At 39.7% G+C, this 27,526-nt stretch overlaps 1 protein-coding gene and 1 long non-coding RNA gene across 2 annotated transcripts; one reads left to right on the forward strand and one right to left on the reverse strand.

Moving 5' to 3' along the window:
• The first annotated feature begins 1,615 nt into the window (after window positions 1-1,615).
• On the forward strand, window positions 1,616-25,795 carry ABHD3 (abhydrolase domain containing 3, phospholipase). Its single transcript, XM_068191159.1, has 9 exons — window positions 1,616-1,895; window positions 3,447-3,610; window positions 6,315-6,497; window positions 8,186-8,231; window positions 11,068-11,180; window positions 14,617-14,790; window positions 15,406-15,454; window positions 15,539-15,704; window positions 23,725-25,795. The coding sequence occupies exons 1-9, from the start codon at window positions 1,749-1,751 to the stop codon at window positions 23,901-23,903; spliced, it is 1,221 nt and encodes a 406-aa protein (XP_068047260.1). The 5' UTR covers window positions 1,616-1,748; the 3' UTR covers window positions 23,904-25,795.
• On the reverse strand, window positions 25,621-27,000 carry LOC137474527 (uncharacterized). Its single transcript, XR_010999401.1, has 2 exons — window positions 26,359-27,000; window positions 25,621-26,256 (listed from the first exon to the last, which is right to left on the reverse strand). It is a non-coding gene; the product is annotated as an uncharacterized lncRNA (long non-coding RNA).
• Between the last annotated feature and the right edge of the window lie 526 nt (window positions 27,001-27,526).

Genomic DNA, 27,526 nt, shown 5'->3' on the forward strand with positions numbered 1-27,526 from the left:
AGGCCTTCTCTAACCATCAACAGCCACACCTTCCACTTTTCAGTCAAATGAGTGGATATGCATTTAGAAGCCTTCTAGATCCAAGGACACAGGCTGTGTCCTCCTCTTTCTCAGACATTTGGGATTTTTCTTTTCTCTAGATTTTGGGTGACTTGAGGATTCTTCAGCTTAATGAGGATAGGACTCGGATACGGAACAGTCTGCTGCAAGCAAAACCAGTTCCCTCTTCAGATGTAGCAGGTTCCTCTGCATCCTAAAATCTAGTTGTCAGTTCAGCCAAATTATTGTCTCTGAAGATTTCTGAGTTCACACTGCAGATGAAGCCTACATGTTCTCAAACTGAGCTATCTACTCCAGCTCTCCCACTGGAGTGTCCCTTCATGAAAAATCCTATTATCTGGGGTGTACAGCATACACTCCCAGCAAATCAGGACCAAAACCTGGGTATGGTTATTCTCCATCAGCAGAGGAAGTGCAGCATTGATGACAGTAGGTTTCCACCCATTCGATTTCCTGTTTCTGTAACAGCTCTGGGGAAAAAAAGCAAACCCCAGACCATCCCTGTCTCCACTTACCAATTCCCATACTCTTCAACTTTAGACAGCTGACTGCATAGGAAGAATAGATATTTTAAAATTCTTCATATCTCCGCAATACACTCTTGTTAGTCTTTCCATGGTGAACAAGAACATTTTGGACCAAGATGTTTTATGTCAAAGCAGAATCTCTCTGGTAAGCTCTGTCTTAGTTAGGAGGAGCAAATGAAAAAGGCCACATCTCCTTTTCTGCTGTTACTTTTTTTTTTTTTTTTTTTTTTTTTTTTTGTAAATTTTGAAATTTGGATATAGCAAGAAAACACAGATAAGGTAAGAAGTGAAGAGCCTCACTGAGCAACGTATTTCTTCTCTCAGCAGTTCATGGAGAGGGAAAGTACTTCAGTGTACTGTGGTGCATGGATGCATCTCAAATAGCAGATGCTCAGCTCCAGGATCTTCGTGTTATCAGCTGTGCTCCTAGGATTTTGCCAAGGAAAAGACGCAGATCCTGTGCATTTTTTTATGAAGCTGAGTTAGCAAACACGAGGGCCTCCAAGCAACAGTCCATACAGCTGAAAAGGGAGCTGGCCGAAATTCTCTTGGGAATTGGAGATACCTCTACTCCGCTCTGGTCTTTGCTAATGCCTTGTAACAGCAGTGATAGGTGGAAGAGCAGTAGCACAATTCTGTCTCACGTAAAATATTTAGAGAGAGATTGCTGATTAACCACTGCTGCATTTGGAAGCCCCATGTTCCCTCGCCCCTGCCCGGCAGTGACTGAGTTCCCACTCACCTGCATCGGCTGCTCCTCACGGTTTTGGACGGGTCCCTTTCCTATCTCACCCGCACACGCCCTCCCTGCCCTCCCGGCAAAGCGACGGGGCAAGGTGACACCGAAGGAGCACCGAGCTGTCACCTGCCGTGGGGCGGCCGATGCCGGCAGCACTGCCGCAGAGAAGCCGGCCTGCGTCCCTGCGGGGCAAGCTGCGAGCGAACCCGGCCCCGGCCCCTCCAAGCCGGCCCCAGGCCCCGCTGGCCGCGGCGGGGGCGGTCCCGGGGCGGCGCTGTAGCGCGGAGCGGGCCGCGGGCAGCAGCAGCGGGAGGCGGGCGCCAGCTCCTCCTTCTCCCTTTCCTCCTCCTCCCTCGGCGCCGGGGTGGGCTCGCCCGCGGCCGCCGGGGTGTGGTGTCCTGCCGTGTCGCCCCCCGTGTGCGATGGACTGGCAGGTGCTGACCAGGGAGCTCTCCCTCTACCTGGAGAGCCAGGTACGCGTGGGGTTCTTCGGCTCCGGCGTGGGCTTGTCCCTGGTACTGGGTTTCGGTGTCGCCTACGCCTGCTACTACCTCAACAGCATCGCCAAGGTGAGCGGGAGGGCGGCGGGGCGGGCGGGCTCCGCAGGTGTCCCGCCGATGGGGACAGTCCCGAAGGTCACCGCGACCCACCGCCCATAGGCGAGGGGATCGCACCTGAAATGGCCGGGGGGGCCGGGCTCTGCGGCCGCCTTGTCCTCAAATCCCTCGTCCGTCCCCTGGAGGTGCCGCCCCGGGGTCCCGGCCGGCCGAAACCCCGCTCGAACCCCACACGGGCCCGGCAGCGCAGCCTCCCCGCTCGCCGGGGTTGCGTCTTCGCAGGGGCCGCCGGGGACCCCCAGAGGCCGCCGGCCTGCGGCGAGGGAGGGCTGGCTCCCCGGTCCTGCTCGGTCTGGGAGGGGAAGAGGCTCCGGTCGCGGCAGTCCCCAAAATGCAATTGTACCGGTGCAATGGTACAATTGCACTGGTGAGCTTGGCCGGGTGCCATGGTTTGGCAAGGGAGGTTAGGAGACTGGCTTCCACAACACAAACCCGACCTACTTGGTTCAGTAGCTTGGCAAGTGATAAAGTAGTTTTGCTGCCCTTGTGTCCCCGTCGGTACCATCCTAAGTACCTCTGGGGGCACCATGGCAGCGTTTTGGGGGCTGGAGCACACTTGGGCATCTCCTCATCAGCAGCAGTTTTACAGATAAATTAAGCAATCGCATATTACTTGGATACAGTGAGCCTGACGAGATCTGAAGTGGCCCTCCCCTGAAGCGCCTCGTTGAATGCGTAATCAATTGAAAATACGCATATCAAAAGGTTTTTGACCGAGGACCTGAGTGTTGTCACAGTCCTTCAGAGAACCGCTGGGAACATAGCCTTCCTCTTCATAGAGAAGAGAGTACTTGATTTTTGGTCAGAGGAGAAAAATTAAGGATGTGCCATTACAGCTGTTTATGTGGAATGGTTTTCCTCAAAGCATGGGTTATTGTCCTATTAATGCTTGCATGCTGGGGAGTCATTGTGACAGAGAGGTATAAGAAATATGGTTGCTAAAATCTGAGCTGTTTGGTATACAGGGACTTTTCCATGTTGATTGGTAAACAAATGGAAACTGTAAGCAAATTGTCTGCATGCAGAGCATTATTAGAGAGGAGGAACCGATGCACTTGTGTACTATAGAATGAGATGGGAGGAGAAGTGTCCTACCAGATTAAAAAAGGTACTGTGGTCAAAGTGCATACATGAATTAATGTCATTTTTGTGTGGTCCAAGAAAACAGACTTGGTAAAATCTTTCTTGTTTACTAAGAAACAGTGTGATATTAATTTGTCAGTGAAGATACAATACTGGGAAAAGTAGAGCTAGATCAGTGTGTTATTAGAAATAGGTAAGGAATCAATTATGCTTAATGGGTTTCACTTTTTGCTTGGGCATTTTGGCATTTTGTTTGGTTTTCATTTACTTCTCTCTACCATCAAAGGTAAGAGCATTGCAAATGATTATATGAATAAATTAATTCGCTGAGAGAGGATTGAAATAAGCTTTTTTTTTTTAATTTGTTTTTTAGTTTGTTTTATAAGAAAGCCCATGTCTGACTGTATTCTCTTTTCCTAGAAACCCCAGCTGGTGGCAAGCAATGACCGTTTCTGCCGCTTTCTTGAGGAATATTGCCCTGTTGTGACAGAAACTTACTATCCCACTATTTGGTGCTGGGAAGGTCGGGTACAGACACTCCTGCGCCCCTTTATCACATCTAGACCCCAAGTACAGTACAGGAAGTAAGTGCCTTTGTTCTGAAAAGTGATTGATTTGATATCCAGCTGTTCTCTTACTCTGTGTCACACCCACTGTCATTGCTCAAGTTTGTGCCTGGTTTTTTTTTGTTTTTTTTTTTCTTTATGCCCACATTTACAACTTTGTCATAGACTTGGAACTACCTTTATCATGGATTCAATATGAAGTAGGTTTGAAAGGTCAGTGTTCCCAAATGGCCCTATTTTAGCTCAGAGTTTTGTAGCAATGACATATGGGTGATGATATAGGAACTGATGTGGTTATATGTTCACATGATTACACAGTGGATGAGGTCTTAAAAGACCTCTGGAGGTCACCTAGTCCAACTGCCTTGCTCAAGGAGGGTTACACAGAGCCACTTGCCCCAGATCATGTCAAAATAGCTTTTGGACTTCCATAAGGATGGTGACTGCACAATACCCCATGGCAAAGGGTGCCAGTGCTCAGTGGCACAATCTCACGTTGAAAATTTGTTTCCTGATATTCAGAAGTAACCTCCCATGCTTCAGGTTGGGCCCATTGCCTCTTGTTCTGTCAATGGGCACCACTGAAAGGAGCCTGGCTCCATCTTCTTTGCACCCTCCCTTCAGGTATATAAACACATTGCTAAGTTTCCTCTGAGCCTTTTCTTCAGGCTGAGCAGTCCCAGCTGTCCCAGCCTTTCCTCATAGGAGATAGGCTCCAGTTTGTTCATCGTCTTTGTGGCCCTTTGCTGGATTATCTCCAGTATGTTCATGTTTGCCTTGGACTGAGGAGCCCAGAGCTGGACTCATTATTCCAGGTATGGCCTCACCAGTGCTCCACAGTGGGGCAGGATCATCTCCCTCAATCTGCTGGCTATACTCCTCCTGAGCCGCCACAACCTCCAGACTTTTGGCCATCTTTCCTGCAAGGGCGCATTATTGGCTTGTGTTCAACATGGTGTCCACCAGGAGGACCCCTGGGTCCTTTTCTGCCAAGCTGTTTTCCAGATGGGCAGCCTGTCCTAGTACATGGGGTTGTTCCTTCCCAGGCCCAGGACTTTGTACTTCCCCTCACTGAAGTTCATGAAGTTCCTGTCAACCCATTTCTGCAGCCTGTAGAGGCCCCTCTGAATGGTAGCACAGTTACTTGGCTTATCAAATATTCTGGTGTTTGAATGCCATAATTTTGAAAAGGTCATGCAGTCACTGTATCTGTCCATTAAAATAACATGTTGTACCTTAACCATAGCACAGCCACATTCAGCCTTGTTTTGAATATACAGAGCTTCTGGGATTTTCAGAGTAACTTTTACCTGTGGAGTATTTGTTGTGTTCTTTCATGCCTAAGAGGCATGAAAGCGGCAACATTTCCTTAATTCTAAGAGAGAAAAATGCCTTATATTTATTTTTTGTCCTCAGCTGATCTCTTTCACACAGAAATGAGACTTAGTCTGGCAAATGAAGCATTTGGCACAAGACCTAAGGAGAAGGACTTTTATACGCCGGAACCTGGATGCAACACAAGTTGTTTCAGCTCTGCTTGCACTGTAGAATAGATTTAGCATTTAGCAGCTTCCCTGAGTTTTAGTAACTAGGAAACATTTCAGTGGTATGGCCATGTCCACTTCTTCTAGTCCTTCTTGTGCACTTTTATTTCAAGGGTTTTGAGAAAAGAAACATAGTTCCATGGAGCAGTGCTTATTTTGCACCATTTTGGATTGTGTTGGCAGTACTCACTAGCAGTGCCTCTACTTCCCATTACTGAAAAAGGGCAAAGCTGAGCTAATGAGTCCGACAAGGCTGGTCACCTTTAAAATCTGCAGTAGTCACTACCAAGAATTTCAAAAGAAAAATAAAATGCAAGGTAGGCTTACACTTCAGCAGCTTCCACACCAACTCCCTCAAACCATTCAAATATGTATATATGAGCTTTTATCTACATGTTTGGCTATCTCTTCTCCATTTGGATAACTACTTTTCTAATTTATGAAAGTAAAGTAGCACTTTAACTGTTCAAATTTCTAGGAAGTGGGAAGATTTGTATGTTTCTAAAAAAAAAAAGAATGAAACTTTTTTTGTCATTGTTTAATGCATGTATATCTTCCTGAGATATTACAATATTTGTTGCATTAATAAGATATATGCTGTAAGAGTGCATTCTAGCACAGTCTGTAGTGATATGGGTTGAAAGATGCAGTCGTGTGGGTCTGTGTTCTGCATGTTTAAAACATAACAATCCATTATACATTCTACTTCTTTAGATGAAGAGGGAAAAAAAAAGTAATAAATGTTTATGACATTACCCAGTGTGCTATCAAAATATTCTCAGATGATTCAAAGTAACTCTGTAGTACACCAAAATGCCTTTATAAAACACAAGGCAGTGCCAAAAATCACATTAGTTACAAGCTTCCAGTACATCAGCAGCAATTTATGAAAGGCCATGTCTTCATTTACTGTCTTCATTTACTGTCTTCATTTACTGTCTTCATTTACTGTCTTCATTTACTGGACGGGAATTACTCTGCAAATTGACTGTTCTAACTCTTGTCAGCTGTACATGTAACTCCTTCTGAATGCAGACATGCCTAGTCAGGTGGCACTTTGAGTATTAAAACATAATGAAAAATGCAGAATTCATACCTCTTAATTTGTAAACTGCACTCTTAATAGCATGTATGTATTTTTCAATCTAATCAGTGTTGTCTTAAAATGTACCTTTCAGTGAGCTCATTAAAACAGCAGATGGAGGACAGATTTCATTGGATTGGTTTGATAATAATGGCAGCTCATATTATCCAGATGCCAGCACAAGACCCACTGTCCTGTTATTGCCTGGCCTGACCGGAACAAGCAAGGAATCCTACATTCTCCATATGATCCATCAAAGTGAAACACTGGGATATAGGTACTGTTGTTTTTCATTGCTATTCACTTTGCTGCTTCTGGTAGGATCTAATATCAGTATATATATGTATCAGATGCTTTCCTAAGGGAAATGAGATCTGAATACAGTAGTTTATGTAAGAAAGTGTTACTAGTAATAATAATCACAATGGAATTATATAACATTTGGAAGGGCTGCTTTAATATCCACAGATGTGCCCCAGAGATTGCAGTGAACACCAGCTAAGTCTGCACAGGGCTTTGCTGCTGCTTCTTAAGTTATGTTAGGTGTTATCCTTTACACTTTCTAGAGAAAGGGTTTGTATTTTCTTGGAGAAAGGCTCCAAGAAAACTTGTGTGGATGGTTGCTGGCAGTAGGCCTTGGAGGAGGTCAGCTTCTGAATGCCAAAATTGCTTGATTCAGCAGCCTCAAATTCCTGGGTGCAGAAAGGAGAGCTAGCCTACTCTTACTGATGGCATTTGAGGGGGTCTGTCACTTCTTCATTGTCACTGTGTAATTCAGTTTCATTCTTAAGGCTCCTGGTCAGATTTGGGTAACATAAGTGGATTAGTCGATGAGTAGACTCCTTTATGTAACCATATTGCTGCTGCTGCACATTCAAATAAGTTGTCATTGTTCCAGGATCTGTATTTGGAATATTAGATTTTGTCTTTGCCGATTGGCTTCTGGGGCTGACTCCAGTAAGTTCTTTGAATATGTATATATTAGCTTTTATCTACGTTTGGCTATCTCTTCTCTATTTGGAGAAATACTTTACTAAATTATGAAAGTAAAGCAGCACTTTAATTGTTCAAAGTATTTTCTAACTCACTGTAAAACTCAGCAGTAAAAAATATCAGAGAAAAGCCCTGAAATCAACAACTTGTTACTATTCATTTTTACACTGGAAGTTATATCTGCATTTCATCCCCTAAGGGAAGAAGGTAAAAATTAAAAAGTGGAGTTTTAGGTCAGATTTCAAGTGAATGCTATAATTTTGTGTTTAAATAGTAACATTTGATAAAAACATCAAAATAAGTATTCTTTCATGCCTTTAACCCATCTAACTATTTATATTATTTAATAAAATTATTTCTGTGAGGTGGTAGAAAAGCAATAGAAAAGTAATATTTATTGAGAAAGTATGGATTCTTAAATTATGGTAATACTGCTAGAAGATTCAGAGACTCACACCAACAGAGAGAGACCAGAAACATGCTGGTTTCACACATTCCCAAGAACCTGCAACCTAGATCCAGCTGTCATTATCATTTTGACTTGGCTCATTTCTTCCAATTTAATAGAATTATGTAGCTTTGGGGGATGTCTACTCACGGATCTCTGACGTTCTTTTTTCAGAGCACAGCTTTAGGCTGGGCCCTGCACTGTCAGAGCTCATTGCAGAGCGCAGGCAGGACATGTCTGTACCACCTTCAGCTAAACCTTGGGGTTCTCACCCTGCAATCTGACCTTGACAAATCACAGAGCTCTGATAGTCCCACTGACCTCAGCGAACTCCATTTCGGTGTAAAGCTTGTTCCGCACAGGTCAGCCTCTAGGATCTGTAGGTCTGTAAATATTTATGTGCTGAACTTATTCATAGAAGTGGCTCATTTTTCTTTATGCATTTTCATTTTTTGTGTGCTTAAGTTATCTCTTTTGGTGAAATTAACAATGTGCACAATTGAATTTACTGTCTCAATTTTTAGATGCGTGGTTTTTAACAATCGGGGAATTGCTGGCGAGGAGCTTTTGGTAAGGATGACTTCTAAGATAAGCATATCTCACTTATAAGTGGTAATTATGAAATCATTTGTGCCTATTTGTACAGTTGGATTTAAATGAGAGAAACTCAGAGCATAGGTTGAAAATGCAGAGAAGAGAATTCAGCTGCCTGGTAGATCAATCATGTGCCAATATTAATTTTTTATTTTGAAACACTAGAGGGTCAACTGGTCAACACACAATTTTTTCTGAACATTTCATTTTAGGAAATTATTCAGTTAATAATATCTGTAACACTACAATGAACAATCCTTTCATTTTCTTTCCAAAAATAATGCAGTATTTAAAATGTGTACATCTCTGCTCAATCATTGCAATTTTCTCCCATTGATTTAACATACATATTCAAATATAATCCACTGTAATTTCTTTCCCAGTTAAAACTATATTTTTGATATGGTTAAAAGGTGTACCATTACAATTGATCCTTACTAGTAAATTAGTTAGTAAATTAATGAACCAGCTTTACATGGATATCTGTATCCTGAAAGTTAAATGCATTCTCGTATTTTTTCTCAGCAATCATGACACAAACTCAGCTACAGAGGACAATTTTTTTGGGACAGACATATCATGTTTGTTTAGAAATAACTGGCCATTCCTCAGATGAAAAAAATCTTGAAGCTAAATGTTTTCTGCAGCTAGGGATAAGGCATGATGAAATATTGCTGAATAAGCTTTGTTTTTTCTTATGCGTTCTGTTGACAGTTCTGCAGCTGGAATGAATGTGCATAATACTCAGTATTGTTTAGCATTTTTTTAATCCCCTGGTTTCAAACTTTAAAAAGCTCAGAATGTTTTTCCATAATCAGATAAAGCATTTCAATGCAAATATTGCCATGTTAAGAGTAGTTTTCTGCATACTTTTGGAGATGGATCTACAAAGCAGTTTTATGACACACAAAGTCCTCATTGATGAATTTCTGAATCATTTAGAGAAAAGATCCCTTGTTTGGATACATTGTGTGTATTTTACTGTAATCGGATTTACATCTTTAAGCTTTATAAGTTCTTGTGGTGCAGCAAACCAGCTGAAATTATCACATTTTCTGCAAAGAATTTTCAACATTTTTTAGTATAAAATCCCTACTTAATGAGTCTGAAGCATAGTTAAGCACCACAGTAGAAATTAGTTATGTAAGCAGTTCTTTTTCTAGTCACTTTAAAGATAGATTCAAATTTACAACAAATAATAATTACTTAAAAAATACTGTACTCATTGATTATTGAAAGGTATTGTGAATTAATGCTCTGGAATAATCAAATATTATATTGACCACAGCCACTGTGAGCTAAGATGGTGTTTTAAAATATCTTCATACAAATTGTAGATAGTTAAACAATAAACTGTCTGGAATTAATTGAATTTAAAATGGGTGATATATCTTTAGTTATATAAACTTTAATCAATTACACTTTCACTTAGAAAGCATTAGATCCTAGTTACCAAAAATAATTTATTTTTCTTTGTAAGGTTGACAATTTAATTAAAATAAAACACATTCACACTGTTTATAATTAATAGGACGTAAAACAGTGAAGAGTGATTAATGTGGATGAGAAATGGAAATGCAACATAAATGGAAATTAAAAATGTCTTCAGTTTTAATTATCTAGATTTAGCTTTTCTTTCCATTTCCTCATCTTTGACGTCAACATTTCAATATTCTTGTTAAATGTGGTCTAAGTAATTAGTTTAATGTTGTTAAAATCAACCACAAATAGTCAGGCAGTTTAACTGAAGGCAATTTAAAAAAACACCCTTGAAATCCATCATTGCTTCAGGCAACAGAAAAGTTCTATTAACTCATAGTTATGTATTTTTATATTTAGTTTTAATGTGTCACTGAATTTTGGCAGTTTAGTCAGTACCTATAGTTAAGTCCAGGTCACTAACATGTTCATAGCAGCTCTAAAGTTAAAAACTTTATTGCTCTGTAGATGAGATCTGGACAACACCATTAGAAAGAAACTCATGTCACTGTGATTCTTATGGTGCCTAAATAGACTTGTCTCTCTCATACTGCTCCAGATAGTCCCTCAGCTTGGACTGTTCCAGGTGTCTGTGCAGGGGAGCCTCAAAAGTTGTGCTTATCCTTCAATAGCAGGGAAGTGGTGAACCAAATCTTACCCAAAGGGTTATCTGACCTGATGCCAGCAGAAGTCATTCCAAGTCTCGATTCAGGATTTAAAGAGACACTAATGATGGATAAAGAACAGATAATATATGTTTCATTGCTTTAGTTAATAGAATACTTTACTAAATTAAGTAAACCACACAGGGGAATTTATTTATCTGTTTATTTGGTTGTGTTGTACATAGAATCTAAATATGGGTTAGTTTTCAAATGCTGGCTGACAGAACTTGACATCTAATGCTTTCTTTTGCATTTAAATGTGGGTGAATATAGTAAAATTGTTGTTATAACATTCTTTTCTGTAAACCACAGCATTTATAATGTTTCCATTTCCTTGGGGTATTTTAAAAATATCAGTGTCTATCTAGTTCTGATCTAGTTCTGTCTAGTTTAGCACATTGTTCTCTGTTCAGATTTTGTCTAATGACCTGGAGGTTGCAGATACTGAAGATAGCTGTCACCACTTTTATTTTGTAATGATAACAAGTATAACTCCTTCCTTCACCTCCTTGTGAAAAGTTCTGGATTTCTATTTGCCATTTAGTGAAGCTTCACAATAAATGCTAAATTTATCTTCTTATATAATGATTTGCTGTTCAGTTTGCTTTGTCCTTAAAGGATAATACAAAAGCTTATGATGGCATTTTTTCCCTTTTGACTTCTTACAGACACCAAGGACTTACTGTGCAGCTAACACAGAGGATTTAGAGACTGTTATTCGTCATGTTCACAGCTTGCACCCCTCAGCTCCATTTATGGCAGCAGGTGTTTCTATGGGAGGGTAAGGTGGTATAACACAAGTCTCAGCTTAACTGTGATCATAAGACTGGTGTAGCCTGATTGTAAATTATTACTCTGGAATACTTGCATTGCTTACTGACCTGCAAGCAAGTTGAGTTTCTCTCCAACAGTTAATATGCAGAAGACTTTTAGAAACTTTGTATCTTCGAGGCTTTTACCTCTGTGTCAGGGAAGGTTGAAATTGGGTAACATTTAAAAATATGGGGGAGGGGGGTGGAGAAAGACAGGAAATAGTGACAGGCAGATTGACAGCCAAACAGGTAGGCAATACAGTCTTTGGAAACTATGGAGGCTGTCTTCAGAACAGAGGGATATAAAATTGCATCTTGAGCTAATACACCATGTTTTATAGCAACCTCTGGCAATAAGATTTGTCTTCACTCTGTGTTCTGCAGTGTGTTGGAAGGTTAGGCTGAAAGAGTTGTGGATATCTGCTTTGTTTGGCTCAGAAGCAAGAAGTAGTATTGTTGTTCAAACCAATATGGATTGGTAGAGCATGTGGTATTAAGACTTGCTGTGTCCTGGCTTCTCTCCAGAAAGCACAGTGAGAACAGACAATGATAGCCCAGTTTCCTAGGGAAAAAAAAATTCACTGTTAGAAGCTAGCAGAAATATTCCAGCAGCCTCTTTAACAAAAAATTGTAGCAGAGGAGCATTTTCCTTAGGAATACTGCAGACACAGTGGTAACTTCCTGAGACTTCCCTTTTCTCTGATAAATTTTGTGGGGGATGGGCAGATATAGTCCATATATATTGATATTATATATATTACTATACATTGCCATTAATCTATCAATGACTTGTAGGAACTTTGAGATAAATACATATTCACTCAAGACTGGTATTTTTTGCTTTTTTGCAAATCTTTAGTCACTAGGTTCCCTGTTCTGAATAGCGGTCCCAGGAGGGAAAAAGGCTAGTCAGCCTAACTTCAGTTCTTTGGGAAGATCTTCTGGGAGCCATTTCCAGGCATATGGGGAATAATGGTGACTGTTTTCATAAAGGACAAAACATGCCCAAGTGATCTGATTTAATTCTATGAAGAGATGACTGGCTTCACTGATGATGGGAAAGAAAAGAATGTTGTTTATTCTGAGGATGTTGTTTGTTCTGAGTCATCTTTTGTACCAAAAGACTTACAGAAGCTGTTCTTGCTGCAGAAATCTTTCCCTTGCTGTCTTCCACATCCCTTGCTTGTTCCAGCTACAGCTGAACTTCAGTTTCCCGAACTGCATCCCTGCATGCTTGGGCAATGACTGTTTTCCCAGTTAGACCACCTGTCTTCCACCTTAAGGATACTTCCTCCTTGAAATTGGTCAGAAGGGTTTTTTTCCTTCATGTGGTTTTCTGCTTCTCTTGCTCAACTTCCTGCATATGAGAATGTATCAACTTCTGCTTTATGTTTGGTTATCCTTAAAGTCCTCTTTGCTCATCATAGCCATCTAATGTAAGATCTTGCCAACCAGATACCTGGGTAAATGAAAGCCAGCTCTCTCCACTATTGTAATTCTGCTGCTTACCTTACCCACTGACTTCTCATCTTAAAAATCCACCATCATCTCAGTGGCCAAGACTGTTCTACATCTTCTCTACCTGACCAGTTCTTCCTTACATATGAATAGCAGATCCAAATAATATTTTTCCTATCTAGATCCTTGATAGTATATGAAAATATTGTCCTCCACACTCTACAGAAATCTGGTCTGCTTGTGCCTTGCTGTGGCAGTTGATGCTGGGATGGCTACAATTCCCTGTGCCTGGCAGTTATGAAGGGCTGAAGGTGTGGTAGAAGCTGGCAGTTCTGAGACTGGTACAAAAGGCCACATCAGCCCTTAGTGTCATTTCTGTCCTTGGCTTATACAAAGTACTGACAAAGTCTGTTACAATGGCACAGGGAAACTATATTGTATATCTGGCATATATGTAACCAGCACCACTGGGCAATTTTAGGCAAGGTGTTCCACCTTCCCCCTCCAATATTTTAAAATCCTGAACCACAACCAGAAAGCATATGCTTAATTGTACAGAACAGTGGAACAGTCTATAATCGTCTACATGAGAACGATCTCCTTGCTTCAAATTTAATTGGAGCATTGAATGTTTAAATGAAGCAGGAGCAAAGATCTCATCAGGGACATACTGCAAAAATCATCCACTTGTCTTGAGCTTACAGGAATTTTTATCATCTACTGCTTTTCAGAATTTTCTGAATAGTCATATCATCTATATAAGACAGATTTACCCCAGTTTAGAATTAAAATAGATACGCACTTCACAGACATATAAATGTAAATGAAAGACCACCTGTTCTACTATCTTCTGTAGGTATTACTGTGGAAAGGGACTTCATTTTGTAACATAAAGATTCCTACACCTTCTCTCCACCACACATTCTCTGTGAATTCTGTTAGAGAAGTGCTTCTTCTGCTACTGCAACTTGTTTTTGGTTGATTTATTGGACTGCCGTCCTATGATGTGGTAGGTAGTGCAGAGCGATAAAGTCTCTGTGATGGAAGGGCTGGTTCATAATGTCTTTGCTAAAGGTTGCTGTCTCCTGAATGAGTAGATGAGCCAAGGTACAGAGTGTGGCAATTCAGGGAGCTATCTTAATGTTATTAATCCACTGTAGTGGTTTGTGTTGAAGATTTGGTATTAAAATTCTTCTTGTAAACTTATGGTCTCAGGCAGTAATGTAAGACTTAGAGCTTTTCCACCAGTATTTTGTTTTACTCTTTTTCTGCTGTTTTATTTTTTCTACATTTGAAGAGTAGATACTTGTGAACCTCCCCCATTTTCAACTCAAGTGTACATTAGCAGTAGAAACTGTAAGTTGCAGCTGGTCAGAAAGACAAGACCTGAGCCATTTATTTGGGTCATAATTTTGTTTCTCTAGTTTTTTTCATTATCCAAGAGTTCACATACTTTGTGTTAAAGAAGAGCTATGTTCTTTCATATGTGTGAGGTGAGGTAATGCCACTACCTTTATCTCAAAAGACTTCTTTATAGTGAGGCAGGTGTGCCAGGGGCAGCTTGTGTTTGTCAGGCACGCTGATCAGAGTTATCACATCAGGAAGACTAGGAGCTTGTAAGATGGTAAAAGTTACTAACGCATGGAAATACTTGTTCCATGAGTAAGAATCATTTGACTTTTCACTCCCTTTGGTGATTTAAGTAAGACTAATTCATGCACTCCTACTTACACCCGACACAGTGTACCCTGTTCCTCTCTGATAGTAGAGAAAGTAAACTTCATGAGTCATATGTTGATTAGGTGACTACCTGCTAGGTGTACTAGGCAGAATTGTAGGACTTATACAAGAAACTATTGAAAAACAGACAAAAACATGGCTGTTACATTTACTCTAAATTGAAGCAAACAGTTTGATAGTATGTATGTTTCTGTTTTTCATTTGTAGCATGCTTCTTTTAAATTACCTGGGAAAAACTGGCAGAGACACTCCTTTAATGGCAGCCGCAATATTCTCTGCGGGTTGGAATGTTTTTGAATCTATAGAATCTCTGGAGAAGCCACTAAACTGGCTTCTTTTCAACTATTACTTGACCACTTGTCTACAATCCTCTATCAGCAGGTGAGTTGCCTTCTGAACTATTTAGCAAGGTGGAAAGATTTTAACATGAGATCGACAGCAGGTATAAAAATATTGGCAAAATTAATGCTGTAACAACTCTAGTTGTTCTTTGTGCATTATTTGGTAAGTTTTGAAATCAAAAAGATCTTTTCAAGAAAGTTTGTCATCAATGTGACTAAATTTATATGCTGCTCAAGGGACTTGCAACAGGTCCAATTTACTTCTGTATCTATAAATTAAGTAAATGGATGCTTAAAATTTTTAGAACTTGCACATATTGACTTTGAGTACATTTGCATATATAATATTTTTTTTAAGTTGGTGTTGGCTGCAAAAGCACAGAAAGGCCTAGTTCATCATTGGCTTTATAATAACAGGGTGTATTTTGTATTCTTAAATATTAAGTTCTCTTATCTTTGGCATATTTCTCATGGCTTATGCAGATTTTTACCATGTTGCTGGATGTGCCTGCATATGGATTAACAATTATTCAGCTCTTGGATTCCAGACAGGTTTTTGATATGACAGAAAATTAAAAACAAGCATGTTAGACCATTACTTCTATAAATGATTCTGTAAAGCAATTTTCTCCAATTTTTATATTCTTCTTTTTAGGCATCGACAAATATTGGAGAAATTATTTGATATGGATCTTGTGATGAAGGTATGTGAAAATGTTATTTCTACTTGAGCTGGATGCTGTTTTCCAAATGCTGACATAGTTCCCTATTTGAATTCTGTACTTCAGGCTAGAACTATTAGAGAATTTGATAAGCAGTTCACTTCAGTCATGTTTGGCTACCGTTCAATTGATGATTACTATGAAGATGCTAGCCCATGTCGCAAGCTGAAGTCAGTAGGAATTCCAGTGTTATGTCTAAACTCTGTGGATGATGTTTTCTCACCAGGTCATGGTAAGTTTAGGCTTTTTTAAAATATATTTATCTATATATGCAGTCATTAAGACAAACTACACACATTTGAGAATAAATGCAGACCTATGTGTAGAAGTGTATTTAAATGTTACTTGCATATAGGATCAAAACTTCCATGGAGGGCTCAGTCTTGCAGTTAAGACACATAAAACAGATGATGATGGAGAGACTTGCTTAGTACAGAATGCAGAAGTATATGGGATGGCCTCATTAGGCATTAGTGGAGTTTTTACAGTCAAAAGAAAGAAATAGGCGCATTTTGGGGTATGAGTTATCTCACTGTAAGAAAGATACCAGATGTAGTGCCCTCTCAGAAGCATCTGTTTCTGTTCGCCAAGTATGAAGAGAACCCATAAAAAATTCAAACTGTAAACAAGTGGGTTCTTTTATTGCCATTCTTTGAGTCCCTACAAAGAATGTGTGGGAGTTGCTTATGTTTGAGATGACATGAAATCCTCATCTGTTGATCTCAGTGTCACCTCCCGTGCCTGTAAATTAAAAGTTAAAAAACCCAACTAAGTTAGATTAGTTACATCTAATTATGTAGGCCAAAATCTAGGGTAAGGGAAAAGATACACACAAGGTACAAGGTGAGCTCCTAGAAGGAGGCATGTTGAAATGGATAAAAACCAACACTATCAGCTAAGTAACAGGCTGAAAACTCCATTTTCCATTTTCTTTCCATTTCATGCCAAACACGTGATCATTATGAACATTTTTCTTTTCCTCTGAAGATCAAAACCCTGTTGCTAACTACTCTGAAAACATATGCTTGGTTCCTGTGGTCTGTGTATTGGTTATAGCTTCTGAGAAGAGAAGGAGAACAAAATCTAATGTAGAAGAAAACCACTAAAATTAACAGCTGTTTGAGGCAACAGACTTCAGTAATGAGCACCTGACACCTTTAAAAATGTAGTTTATATAGCTGATTTATTTCAGGGAAGTTTTCTTCTGCCACCACAGATGAAGTGAGATTGTTGCAGAATGAGTCATGAAACCAAAGTGAGCAGGCAAACAGATCAGAACAACAAGCAGAAATGAAAGAATTGGAAGAGTTTCTTTGTGTGTACTGTTTATCTGTATGCAGAAATATGCACACATGTTACTATTTATAGTTTGAAGATATGTTAGAGACATGAAAAGGGCCACTCCAGTAGATTGCACTAGAAAAAGTCTGGCTTCTTCTTCTCTAGAACAAAAAGCATCTGTGCTTTGCATGAATAATGTAAAGAGCTGACAGACACCTAATATGAGGGGAAAAATGGTGACTCTAGATTAGCCAAACTACCTATCCCTTACATTGCCCAAAACAGAGGCTTCAAAAAAAATAAGGTCTGGGTAAACATAGCAATATTATAGTAGAATACTGTATGCACCTCTAAAAATTTGCAGTTCAAAGGCTTTCTGAAGCAGTCCCTTTGTATTTATTTTCTCTGTGGGATTTTTTTTTTCCTTGAAATCAGGTAGTTGCTTGTTCTCTTATAAGCTTATAATGGCCTGAAAATGAGAATGGATAGGCTGTGACCCTAAAATCTATGTCCAAATATAAAATCTGGCTAGTGATTCTGAAGATAATTTTTACAGGTCTTAGGACCCTGGAGGTGACTTTCCCCATAGTACTGCAGGGAGTTCATCTGCTGTGCCTCATTTCTTTCACAGAGTATCTGAGAGAGGGAAAAATGACATTACCTCTTTGTTTAGCACTAGCTTATTTTGTGGTTTCTGTCTAAAGTTAAGTAATAACTGTGGCAGGGTCTACCTAGTTAGCATAGTAACAACAGCAGTAAACCAGTCAGTGTGCCTCAGTCCCTAAAATATTTGTTAACCTTTCCCAGCCCATTATGACTGGGACTGGGACATTTGTTACCTAGATGAAAATTAGTGTAGATACTCCATCCCCTTTTTATTTCCAGCTCTCAAGAGCCAGCTATTGATCTGACCCTATGACATTCAATCTGAACACTAGAAAACACTTTTTTTTTTACTGTGAGGGTGGTCAAATGCTGGTATAGTTTGTGTGATCTCCATCTATTGAGATACAACCTTACTGGACACAGTTATGGAAAACCTGCTGTTGGTAACCCTGCTGGAGCAGGGGGTTGGACTAGATGATCTCAAGAGGTCTCTTACATCCTCAGCAGTTCTGTGATGTGCAGTCTGAGTATTCAAAGATTGAGTCCCCTTAGAGTACAGCTGTAGTAGATCTCTCAATCCTTGAAGCTCTTTTGTAAAAGTAACACAAGTCTTGGTGAACAGTGGGATGGTTGGTTGTGTAAAATTAGATATCTAAACTATTGTGAGGATGCCTTAGAAGTCTTGAAGTGTAGAGGCGGGCAAGGTAGAACACCAGTAGTTCTGCAACAAGAAGTGATAAGAGTCTATTGTAATGACTGTCCATCTTCTCTTAAAACTCTGATAGTAACCAGCCTTTCTCCATGAAGATCGTTGGGTGGTTAGGCATTCATTTATTCCTTGTTCACGGAGTTAATGCTGTTAGCTGTAAACCCTTGTACTTGTGGAGACAAGTTTACCTCAGAAAGGGCCACCATGACAATGCTGATTTCCTGCTAATAGCATGACTCTGTTATATCTGTCTATCCTTGGCTCCTTTTTCGTTTGTGCTGTGTACCCTCAGTGAGAATCATTGTGCTGGCAGGAGACACAGAGCACCCCAATTAGCAGCCTGGGATTTATGTCTGCTACCATTAGTTACTGGAGTTTGTTCATCTTGACATCTTCCGTGAGCTGTTTTATGTTAGCAAACATAAAGGGCTGGTATTACTCTTGGAGGTGACTTCATCCTGTCAACTGGCTTTTTTTTTTTTCTAACGTAAAAACTTCTATGTGTGGACACACAGAAGCCTGTGGCAACCAAAGGCAGTTTCCACTCACAACTGTATCATGGATTCAAAGCCACAAAATTCATACTCATCCAAACCCCAGCATTTTGTTGACTTTGGGGACTGGTTATTTCATGCCTCATTTATCACAATAATACCTACCAGCTTTTAAACTACCTTCCAGTTCTGTTGTAGATAGCTGTAGTTTCCAAGAGCTGGGAAACCAGCCTAGAAAACTCATCAGGGAGAAAGCTGTGCCGGAATTCCTTTGTATTTAAATAGTTTCCATAAAACCAGGCACATCTATCTTCCAGTAAAAGAGCTTGAGGGATACAAACCCAAGTCTGCTTTGTCACTACATAATGTGGACCTAAATAGATACTTCCCTTAAAAAGTGCAGATGTTGCCTCAGTTGCTTGTTACTACCTGATCATTTCTTCTCATGTGCTTTTTGGTACTCTTTGTACTTCCCAGCAGTTATTTTTAAATATATTGTGAAAATGTGCCATTTGATCTCAATCCAGTATTAGGAAGAAGCAATCAATTTGCATTCCTTTGCTGTTTAAAGTTCACAGAGCTTGGCAGCTGATGTATCTGTAGTTTAATTCTGCAATGCATTTCTCATATTGCATAATACTGACTAATGAAAACAAATGTTTTCTTCATTGAATGACACTTCTCTCACCATAACTAATTTAAACAAACCGCTGCTTCAGGAAATAAGTAATAAAGCCAAGTCAAGCCCTTCTATTTTGTAAATGTGAAAAGTAAATCAGGAGGATGGTGTGATAGCATTCATTATCACTGTCACATTTAACTTTTCATCTGAAGTGGCATTTTTCTCTGAAGAGACTTTAAGCAGTGTATTAGGCATCTGACTTGAATTTCACTATACTAATGGTTAGCTAATTGCTGCTGATGAGCATTGTGCCTGAGCTGGAAGCCTGCCCTTGGAGCTAGGTACCATGCCAGCTCCCTCCTGATCCACTGTGACAAATAAGTTCATGTCTGAAGCTCAGCTAGATATATTTTATTGAATTCTCTGAAGCTTTTGTGTTCCCCTGAATTCAAACTTGAATTGTTTTAGGTGTTAGTGTACATCCTGTTACATAGAAGAGCACAGCTGAATGAAGTTGTCAGAAGAGAACAAATGGCCAAGAAATGGCCAGACAGATAATAATTCGGTTAAAAGTTTAAGGTACAGAGAGAAGTCAAGCAAAAAAATGGAACGTCTGACAGCAGTGACTTATATGTTTTTTCTTTTGTTCTTTAAGAAAATAATAACTTCTTTTTGGCAGTGAATGTACAACAAATTGGTTTTGAATGAAGTAATTCTGCATATAAGTATTCACATTGTGGTTCTGTGATCACAAATCAGGTCTGTGATTGCTGGATCAAACAGCAGTACAGATTTTGGCCAAAAGAAACTTAAGTACAAAGTTACGTGTGGACAAAAATGAACAGTGGTATCTTTGGGCATGCAATCCTATCTCCTAGAACACATACATCCAGTGCTCCATTCATCTGCCTTTTACATTGCAAAATTTACTCTGTTGCATTGTGGTTTTATTTATTGGATGGCTAACAGTCCCTAGGAACAGCCTTGAGAAAAGTACCACACCACTGCCAAGCATCATTTGCATTTTGGCATTGAGGAGCAACACAATATACTCAATTCTCTTCTGAGAACCTCCACAGCAAGAAACTCTGCTGGGGAGAAGTTACATGGACAAACAGAGGGAATTTCAGGATGGGGAAGATGACATTTGTAAAGACCTGCATGTGGCTTGCACCTTATCAGACATGGAAAATAATCAGCATCCTAATGCAGGACTGATAGGCTTCCAGGAAAGAGCCACTGTAGCTGTGTGGAGGCAGGCAGCACGTGGCACCCACTACAGTATTGCCAACCAGTTTGGGAATGAATGAGCACCAGCAAACTGATTTTGGAGCTATGATTACACTGACAACCTCTGAATGACAGTCATGCAGAGGGCATGGTGAGATTGGTGGCCTATAAGGACTTCCCCAGTTGGGTAGGCACAGTAGAGGAAACATTTATTATGATCTCCCTTTTAATCCCCCAGCAAAGCAGTTTCTTATCAGGAAGGGACATTCTCCCTTCACATTAACACTAGTTGCCAAATTGAATGACTGTTTTTGCCCGTTCAGGCCAGGTAGCAGCTGATCCTGAATCCGTTAGGACTGATGGGGTTCTCATGCCTATCTCTGATACTTGGAGGTCAAATCTGTCTCTTCTTACATATTCCTTCTCGTACCCTTGCACAGAAGCCCTGTGCAATTTATTAGTCCCCTCAGTGATCAGGCAGACAGCTGTAGAATGGGTGTGGAAAACGTGATTCATTGCCTGAAGCAGGGGTTTGTGTCTGATCCCCAAGTCTCTCTTGGGATTCTGTTTAACATGGACCACAGGCTATTGGAGTGAAGAAGAGCGCATGACTTGGTACAGATAAGTGGGCAAATTCCTATGCAGTCAGCAGAAGGTGACTCGAGTTGCAGCCACTCTCTTTGTACATGGCAGTGTGTTCCTCCACAGAATCCAAGAGAGGCAGATCAGAGATTGCTCAGCGGATTAACTCAGGCAAAAGTCCAGAAAAGCATGTGCTGAGTCTGAAAGTGATGCATGTGTTGGATTGCAAGAAATAACACATTGTTTTCTGCTTCTCATGTTCTCAACGTGTGCTATTCCCCAGTCTAGGCTTTTACATCATTGACTTTTTAGTCTGGCCTCAGTGCTGCTTTAAAAGGGCCAGGTCCTGCATACAGTATTTTCAGTTTTCCAACTGAACAAAGGAAAAGGATTTCTTGTAGAAACAGTAAGAAGCACAGTTTCTTCCTCCTAGTAAAGAATCAAAATCACTTGGTAAATGCTGGAATCTACAAACTACTTAGATGCCTGTAATTTTGAAAGGAGGGAAGGAGTGGAAGAAATGGATAGCACTGAGTAGCAAAGAACCTCAGATATTTGGCAAGAGAGCCCCCATTGCTTTCTGGAGCTCAGCCCGCACTCCCCCAGGGTATGGTCAGGTACTTTATGTTATGGGCAGGGAGCTTGTAAGAAACCTTCACAACAGACACTAACCCAGCTCTGCAGGGTGAGGCTGAGCCCCTGGAGTGGAACAGAGCGTGTCGTTCCAGGCACTGCGGGTAGGGACCTCTGAGGCACAGACTGCTCCCCTGGCTCCACAGGTCCAGTGCTTCTGCCCTGATCTATTTTAAGTTGCACAGCTGTTCACCACAGTCATTGCCCTCAAGTTCTCCTGTGACTTACTCTGGCTGGGGGTCCTCTTTTGGCTAAGCAAAAGGTTACTCTGTGCTCTTACTCCAGTTGCTGAAAATGAAGGCAACTGGTATCTCAAGCACACAGCTATGAGTTTGCCAGCATCCAAAAGAAATTAAGGAGCACATCTATGAAGAAGGCAGTAATATGCAGAGATAAGGACTATTCAAGGACAATGACCTTTGAGATAGCAAATGTATGAAGGGGTAAAGGAACAGACTCCTAGAAACAGGAATGAGTGGAAGGTGTCTCTGAAGGAAGTGCAGTCAGAAAGGGATGTGAACAACTGAATACGCCCAAAATTGAATCTGATTAAAAAATACTTTAAAATAAATGAAGAAATAATATAAATCTTGTGAACTACTTGCTGCTTAGTGTTGTAGTGACAAGGCATTTTTAGTTGAGCACTATATGACTTAAAATCAGCATTATTTTCTTCTCATAACCTTTTTTAGACAACACACTGAAACTGCTGTTACTCCCTTCTTTGGAAAAAGCATTTTTGTTTTGCTGTTGCTTTTTCTGTCAATCCTAAATAATCAAAAATCTGTATGATTTTTTTTCTGTTTCATAAAGTTTCTTACTTGAAAACTGGAAATTTGAAATGCATTCTTTACTGAAGTGTGCTGAGATTTCTGTTAATTCAGAAGTCTACTTAGCATACCTAAAACTCCAGAGGAATTTGCTTAAATAACTTAATTTTCATAGATCTGTGGTGTTTGCAGCCTTGATATAAAGTTCCACTGCTGTGTCAACCAGTTCAAATTATACCAGGGTGATCCCATTGCACCGAGTACCCTTTGTAAATTGCTGCTTCCTCTGGTGTCAGTCTGTGCTAAGTGACCTCTATTTTCCTTTAGAAAGGGAACTGCCCAGGTGGTGAAATTGATTGAGTCACACATCTATGCAGAGTCAAAATAGGAGGCACTGAAGCCTCCCTCCTACACATTTCCAGATCAGTGCATATCTCAAGTGTCATTCACTGATGACTTTAGGCTAATTGTAGGCCATTGCTGAAATGGCCACCTCACTGAAGGCTCCATCTGACTGTGGCTGCCACTATTCAGATGTTGGCATTAATATGGAGAACTGGATTAGGGTGCTAATCAGATCAGGGAACCTAACCCAGCAAAAGAAAAATCCTTGTACTATCCAGTCTAATAATCTACATTTTAAAATAATTTCTAGCAGTCACTATTCAGTAGAGAGCCACTAATCTCCTGGGTGGCACAGATCAGCTTTCTGTGTCCTTGTACAGTTGTTTGCCCCTTCCTCTTTCTCTGTTTACCTTGTGTCTTAGATTATGGGCTCCCCAGGACAAGAACCATCCCCCAGTGTGTTTGCATGCTTTAAACAAGCAGGTGTAAACATACGGTAGATCAGATATAATGGTAATAGTTTATATTAGCTGACAGGATATTTTACAGACTAAATCTTACCCTGGCATTAAAGGTTCTGTGCTTGGAGTCCCAGTTCCTCAGTTTCTAAAGTTGAATATTGCAATAACAGTTAAAAATTACAGGGCTGATTGTCCTTTTACTTACACTATTTATAGCTAATCCTAAATATGCATTAACATGGGTGCTATTCCATCAGTGTGAGTGAAAGACAGATGAAGCTGGAATTTTTACAGCAGCCAGGGGAAAAAAATCACACAGGTAAGGTGAGTTAATGATGAAGAGAAAAATGGCTTTAAATACCACTGTGGTTCTAAATCCTGTAAGACATTTAAGTGTATACTTAAATAATGTTGTGCCTATTTATTTGTACATAATATGAGAAATATTTAAGAGAAATTTTTCAATGGCTGGCATTTCATAGAAGGTTAAGGACTTAAAATGTTTTCTCCCCCTTTTAGCTATACCAGTAGAAACTGCCAAACAAAATGCAAACGTTGCTTTGGTTCTGACTTCGTGCGGAGGCCATATCGGTTTTCTGGAAGGAATATGGCCAAGGAAGTGCACTTACATGGACAGAGTCTTCAAGCAGTTTGTGCAAGCTGTGTTTGAGCATGGAAATAAAATCTTTAGCATATAGCTTTGGACCACTGTTATAGCACAGTGGCACATTCTGACAAGGGCAGTTAAGCTTAGCGCACAAATTTTAACTCCTGTAAGCCAGCAAATGGATAAAGTCTATTACTACATGCAAAAATATTTTTGCCTAAGATTTTGTAGCAAGAAACTAAATATTATGTTGTCACTTTTATATTTATTTTTAATATGCCTTACTAAGAATGACCTTAAATGAAACAGCGTTCTGCATACATCAAATTGCACTTAACCAAAACTATCAAGTAGAAAGATTATAATTCCTCAGGATTTTAATTTAAACCAGTATGTATTTAGGAAATTTTATTTAGATGGCTTTTACTATTGGAATGGCAACACTCAAAATAGCTTATATTATCCTGTCACATATAGTACCAGTTGGTCCATTCCTTAGAGCACTGATAGTGAAAATCTTTAAAAAAAAAAAAAAGAAAACAAAAGGAGGGATCAAATAAAAGTACTGAGTCTTCAAATAAGTCAAAATTTCAGCATGTTATTCCACAGCATTAGATTGATACCGGCTTTTGCTGTTCTGCACTGATAGTATTCAGATTTAGGGCTGTTTATTGTTTTTTAAACTACGTCAATGCCATACTTGTCTTACATGATTATTTTTTAAAGAGCTAATTTATAGTGTTTACATATAACCAAAAGATTCCTTTAAAACAGTACTGTAATAACTTATGTAATTAAAAGACATTTTGCATTTCAGAGTTTATGTAAAGCTGGGTGTTGTCACATAAGTAAGTAACACATTTCATGTAACTAGTAAATTCAGTGATTGAACCTGCTATGTTTATATTACCTTGCAAGAACATTCCAGTTTTAAAGAATAAATATTAGAGCATCAAGAAATTATTATATACTCTGCTTTAGATTAAAAAAGAAAACGAATTCAAAGCTTTTGTCTCATATAATTTCTGAAAAGAATGGAACAAACTGTTTAAAGAAAGTTGGGATGGAGGTCAGAGTCATGCTTCTGGTTTATTTGATCATTTGTCACCATTTGGCAGTAGGTTGTCAAATCACTGAAGCCACCACAAACCAACTTCTGCCCCAACGGCTTACAAGTTGTAAGGGTGGCCGAGGCATTGCTGTTCTCTTGAGCCCTGACAGAGGGACAGCCAGCGTGGAGAAAGGACAGTTGGACAGAATATATTTTGAAACTGCTGGCAAGCCCTATTTTAGGGCATACTGAAATTTAGAACAGGCACTTAAGCAGCATCTGTGGAGCTCCCATCTTTTGCTGATCACTGATTTGAGCCCAGCCACATACAAGAAGTCAAGAAAGATGCCTCTGCACTTTTATTTTTATCTTTTGAGAGGGGTCAGTACAAGAAGAAAATGCAGCTAAAAAAAGCAAGTCAGGTCTTTTGTCTCAAGCAGTACGTGAACACTCCTCTTGCAAGGCATGTTTCCTAGTAACAGCAAAAGAGGAACAAAAATACTTTTTGTCTTTAGAAAAAGAAATTAGGACATGCTATACGAGAGCTGTTTTGTAAGGTAGATGGTTGAATTAAGAAAATTAGAAAGTGCTTTCCAGTTTTGACTTTTCAAACAGGCACTTCCCCAAAACTTATATCTTTTCTCTAATAAGAAAAATTAGCAAAGTTTACAAAAGCAAAATTAATTTTTTGCATGCTACAATACAGAAAAATAGCATATTAGTAGGGTGCCTTATTTATTCTTGTATTCATTTCCAGGTTTTATGTTAATGCAAAAAAAAAAGCAATAAACAATGTATTTAGTGTTATATTTGTAAAATTGTTTAGGTACAGTACTGTTCAAAATTCAGCGTAAAGTATTAATAAAAATAGAACTACTTATATGAAATCACACCTTACTGTTTAAATAAAAGTATTATGATTAATGCCAGAATTTCTGTCTCTCTGCACTCTCTTAATTTATGTCTGATTCCTATACAGATCTCCATGAGACATTTATCTTTAAAGATACATCAAGCAAAAATCAGTAAAGCTGGTGTTCTCTCCCCCCTCCCCCCCCCTCAATGTACAGTGTCCTTATACCCCATCAGGGAAAAAGCACAGTGTGCAAGGTAGTAACAATCAAATTTTAATATGGGTATCTTCAAGCTTTTCCAGTCAGATTTTCTGAAACAAAAAATGCAGACACCTCAGATCTTACAGGGTACACACAAGCTAGAAGCAAGTGCCATAAACATTTTTGCTGTGTAGTGACTTTGTACCTCACACACAGTTTTTATAAAGTGAGCTGAAGTCCACAGTGTGCCCTCTATTCAAAACAGTGTGAATTCACAGGGTCTTTATTTGGCTTTTCACATGATCTGAGTATCCAGGCGTCAAAAGGGATAGGTAATGCTGAATGTGGGAGAAAGTTGTTAGTTCTCAATGTACTCATTACTGAAAAGATGGAGTAGAACAAAAATGAAATTCCAATCCACAAAGGCTGCAGACACCTACCTCTTAAAAAACCTTTTTTCCTAGTTCAGAATTCCAAAGTAGCTGAAGTTGAAGCTGGCGGGGTCCTCTAGAGATTATCTAGTTCCACCCTTCTGACTAAGACAGAATATATCACATACATGCTCCAGAACATTCACCTCTTCTCATTTTTCCCTTGGAGTCAATGCATAGCACAGTTCTTTTTCTCTGTGAGGCCTTCAGTCACCCAAGAGCCGTTCATGGCCTCAGCTGTGTTAGCACCAGATCATAAAGAACAAGACTTAAAGGTGTAATTTATTATGTCCACTCCTGGCAAAAAAAAAAAAAAAAAAGAAAAAAAGAGGAAGAATAATTTAAAAACCTGAACATTTCCAATAGGCAAATATGGTTCTTTAAATACAAAGAAACTAATCCATTGTATACATTTCACACTAAACAGAAGAATTAATGCTTTTTTCAGAAGCCAAGACACTTAACAGCACCATTTAAATACTTAGCAGAAAGGGCTATGGGTGACAGTCTATAACTCCACAGGAGCTAGTGACAAGAAAATGCCAATAAAGCAGCAGTGACTCCAGGCAGGTCAACATGGTCCTGTCAGTGTGGCACGGAGTGTCACACTTCAGGTACCAAGAAGTTGACTGTTGCAGAGTGCAGTCACTCTGAGGCCTAAGACTCATCATTACAGAGACTGGAAAAGGCTCCACATTCAGGAATTACTCCCCAGAAGTGGTTCAGGAAGCTTCTCCTTATCTCCTCCATGCTGCAATTTCCAGCTGAGATCTCACAGTCAACTGTTTGAGCCCTTCAAATCAACACAATGGAACAGCTTACTTTATCTCAGCAGTTCCCAAATGTTTCAGACAACAGCCTCCTCTTCTTTTTTCTGGAATGGTCTGGACCCCTGTGTACCACGCATACATGTATCGACTCTCTGTCCCAGCCCAAAATCTCTGTAGGCCAACTATACCAGCCTTCCCTCCAGATGTAGCTATCTGCAGTTCTTTTTATTCCTGTTCCCCTCTTCCCCTGGGGAAACAAAAACAAAACCAAAAAAAAAAAAAAAAAAAAAAAAAAAGTCCCATTTGTCATGCAAGCAAAGTGGGCAAGTCCCAGCCCATTTTTTTTCCTGCTTCCCTGCAAAAAGAAAATCACCAAAAGAAAACCAACTATTCAAATTCTACCTCCC

Source organism: Anomalospiza imberbis, chromosome 1 (genome assembly GCF_031753505.1).
Source record: "Anomalospiza imberbis isolate Cuckoo-Finch-1a 21T00152 chromosome 1, ASM3175350v1, whole genome shotgun sequence".
In the NCBI taxonomy this organism is placed as follows: domain Eukaryota; kingdom Metazoa; phylum Chordata; class Aves; order Passeriformes; family Viduidae; genus Anomalospiza; species Anomalospiza imberbis.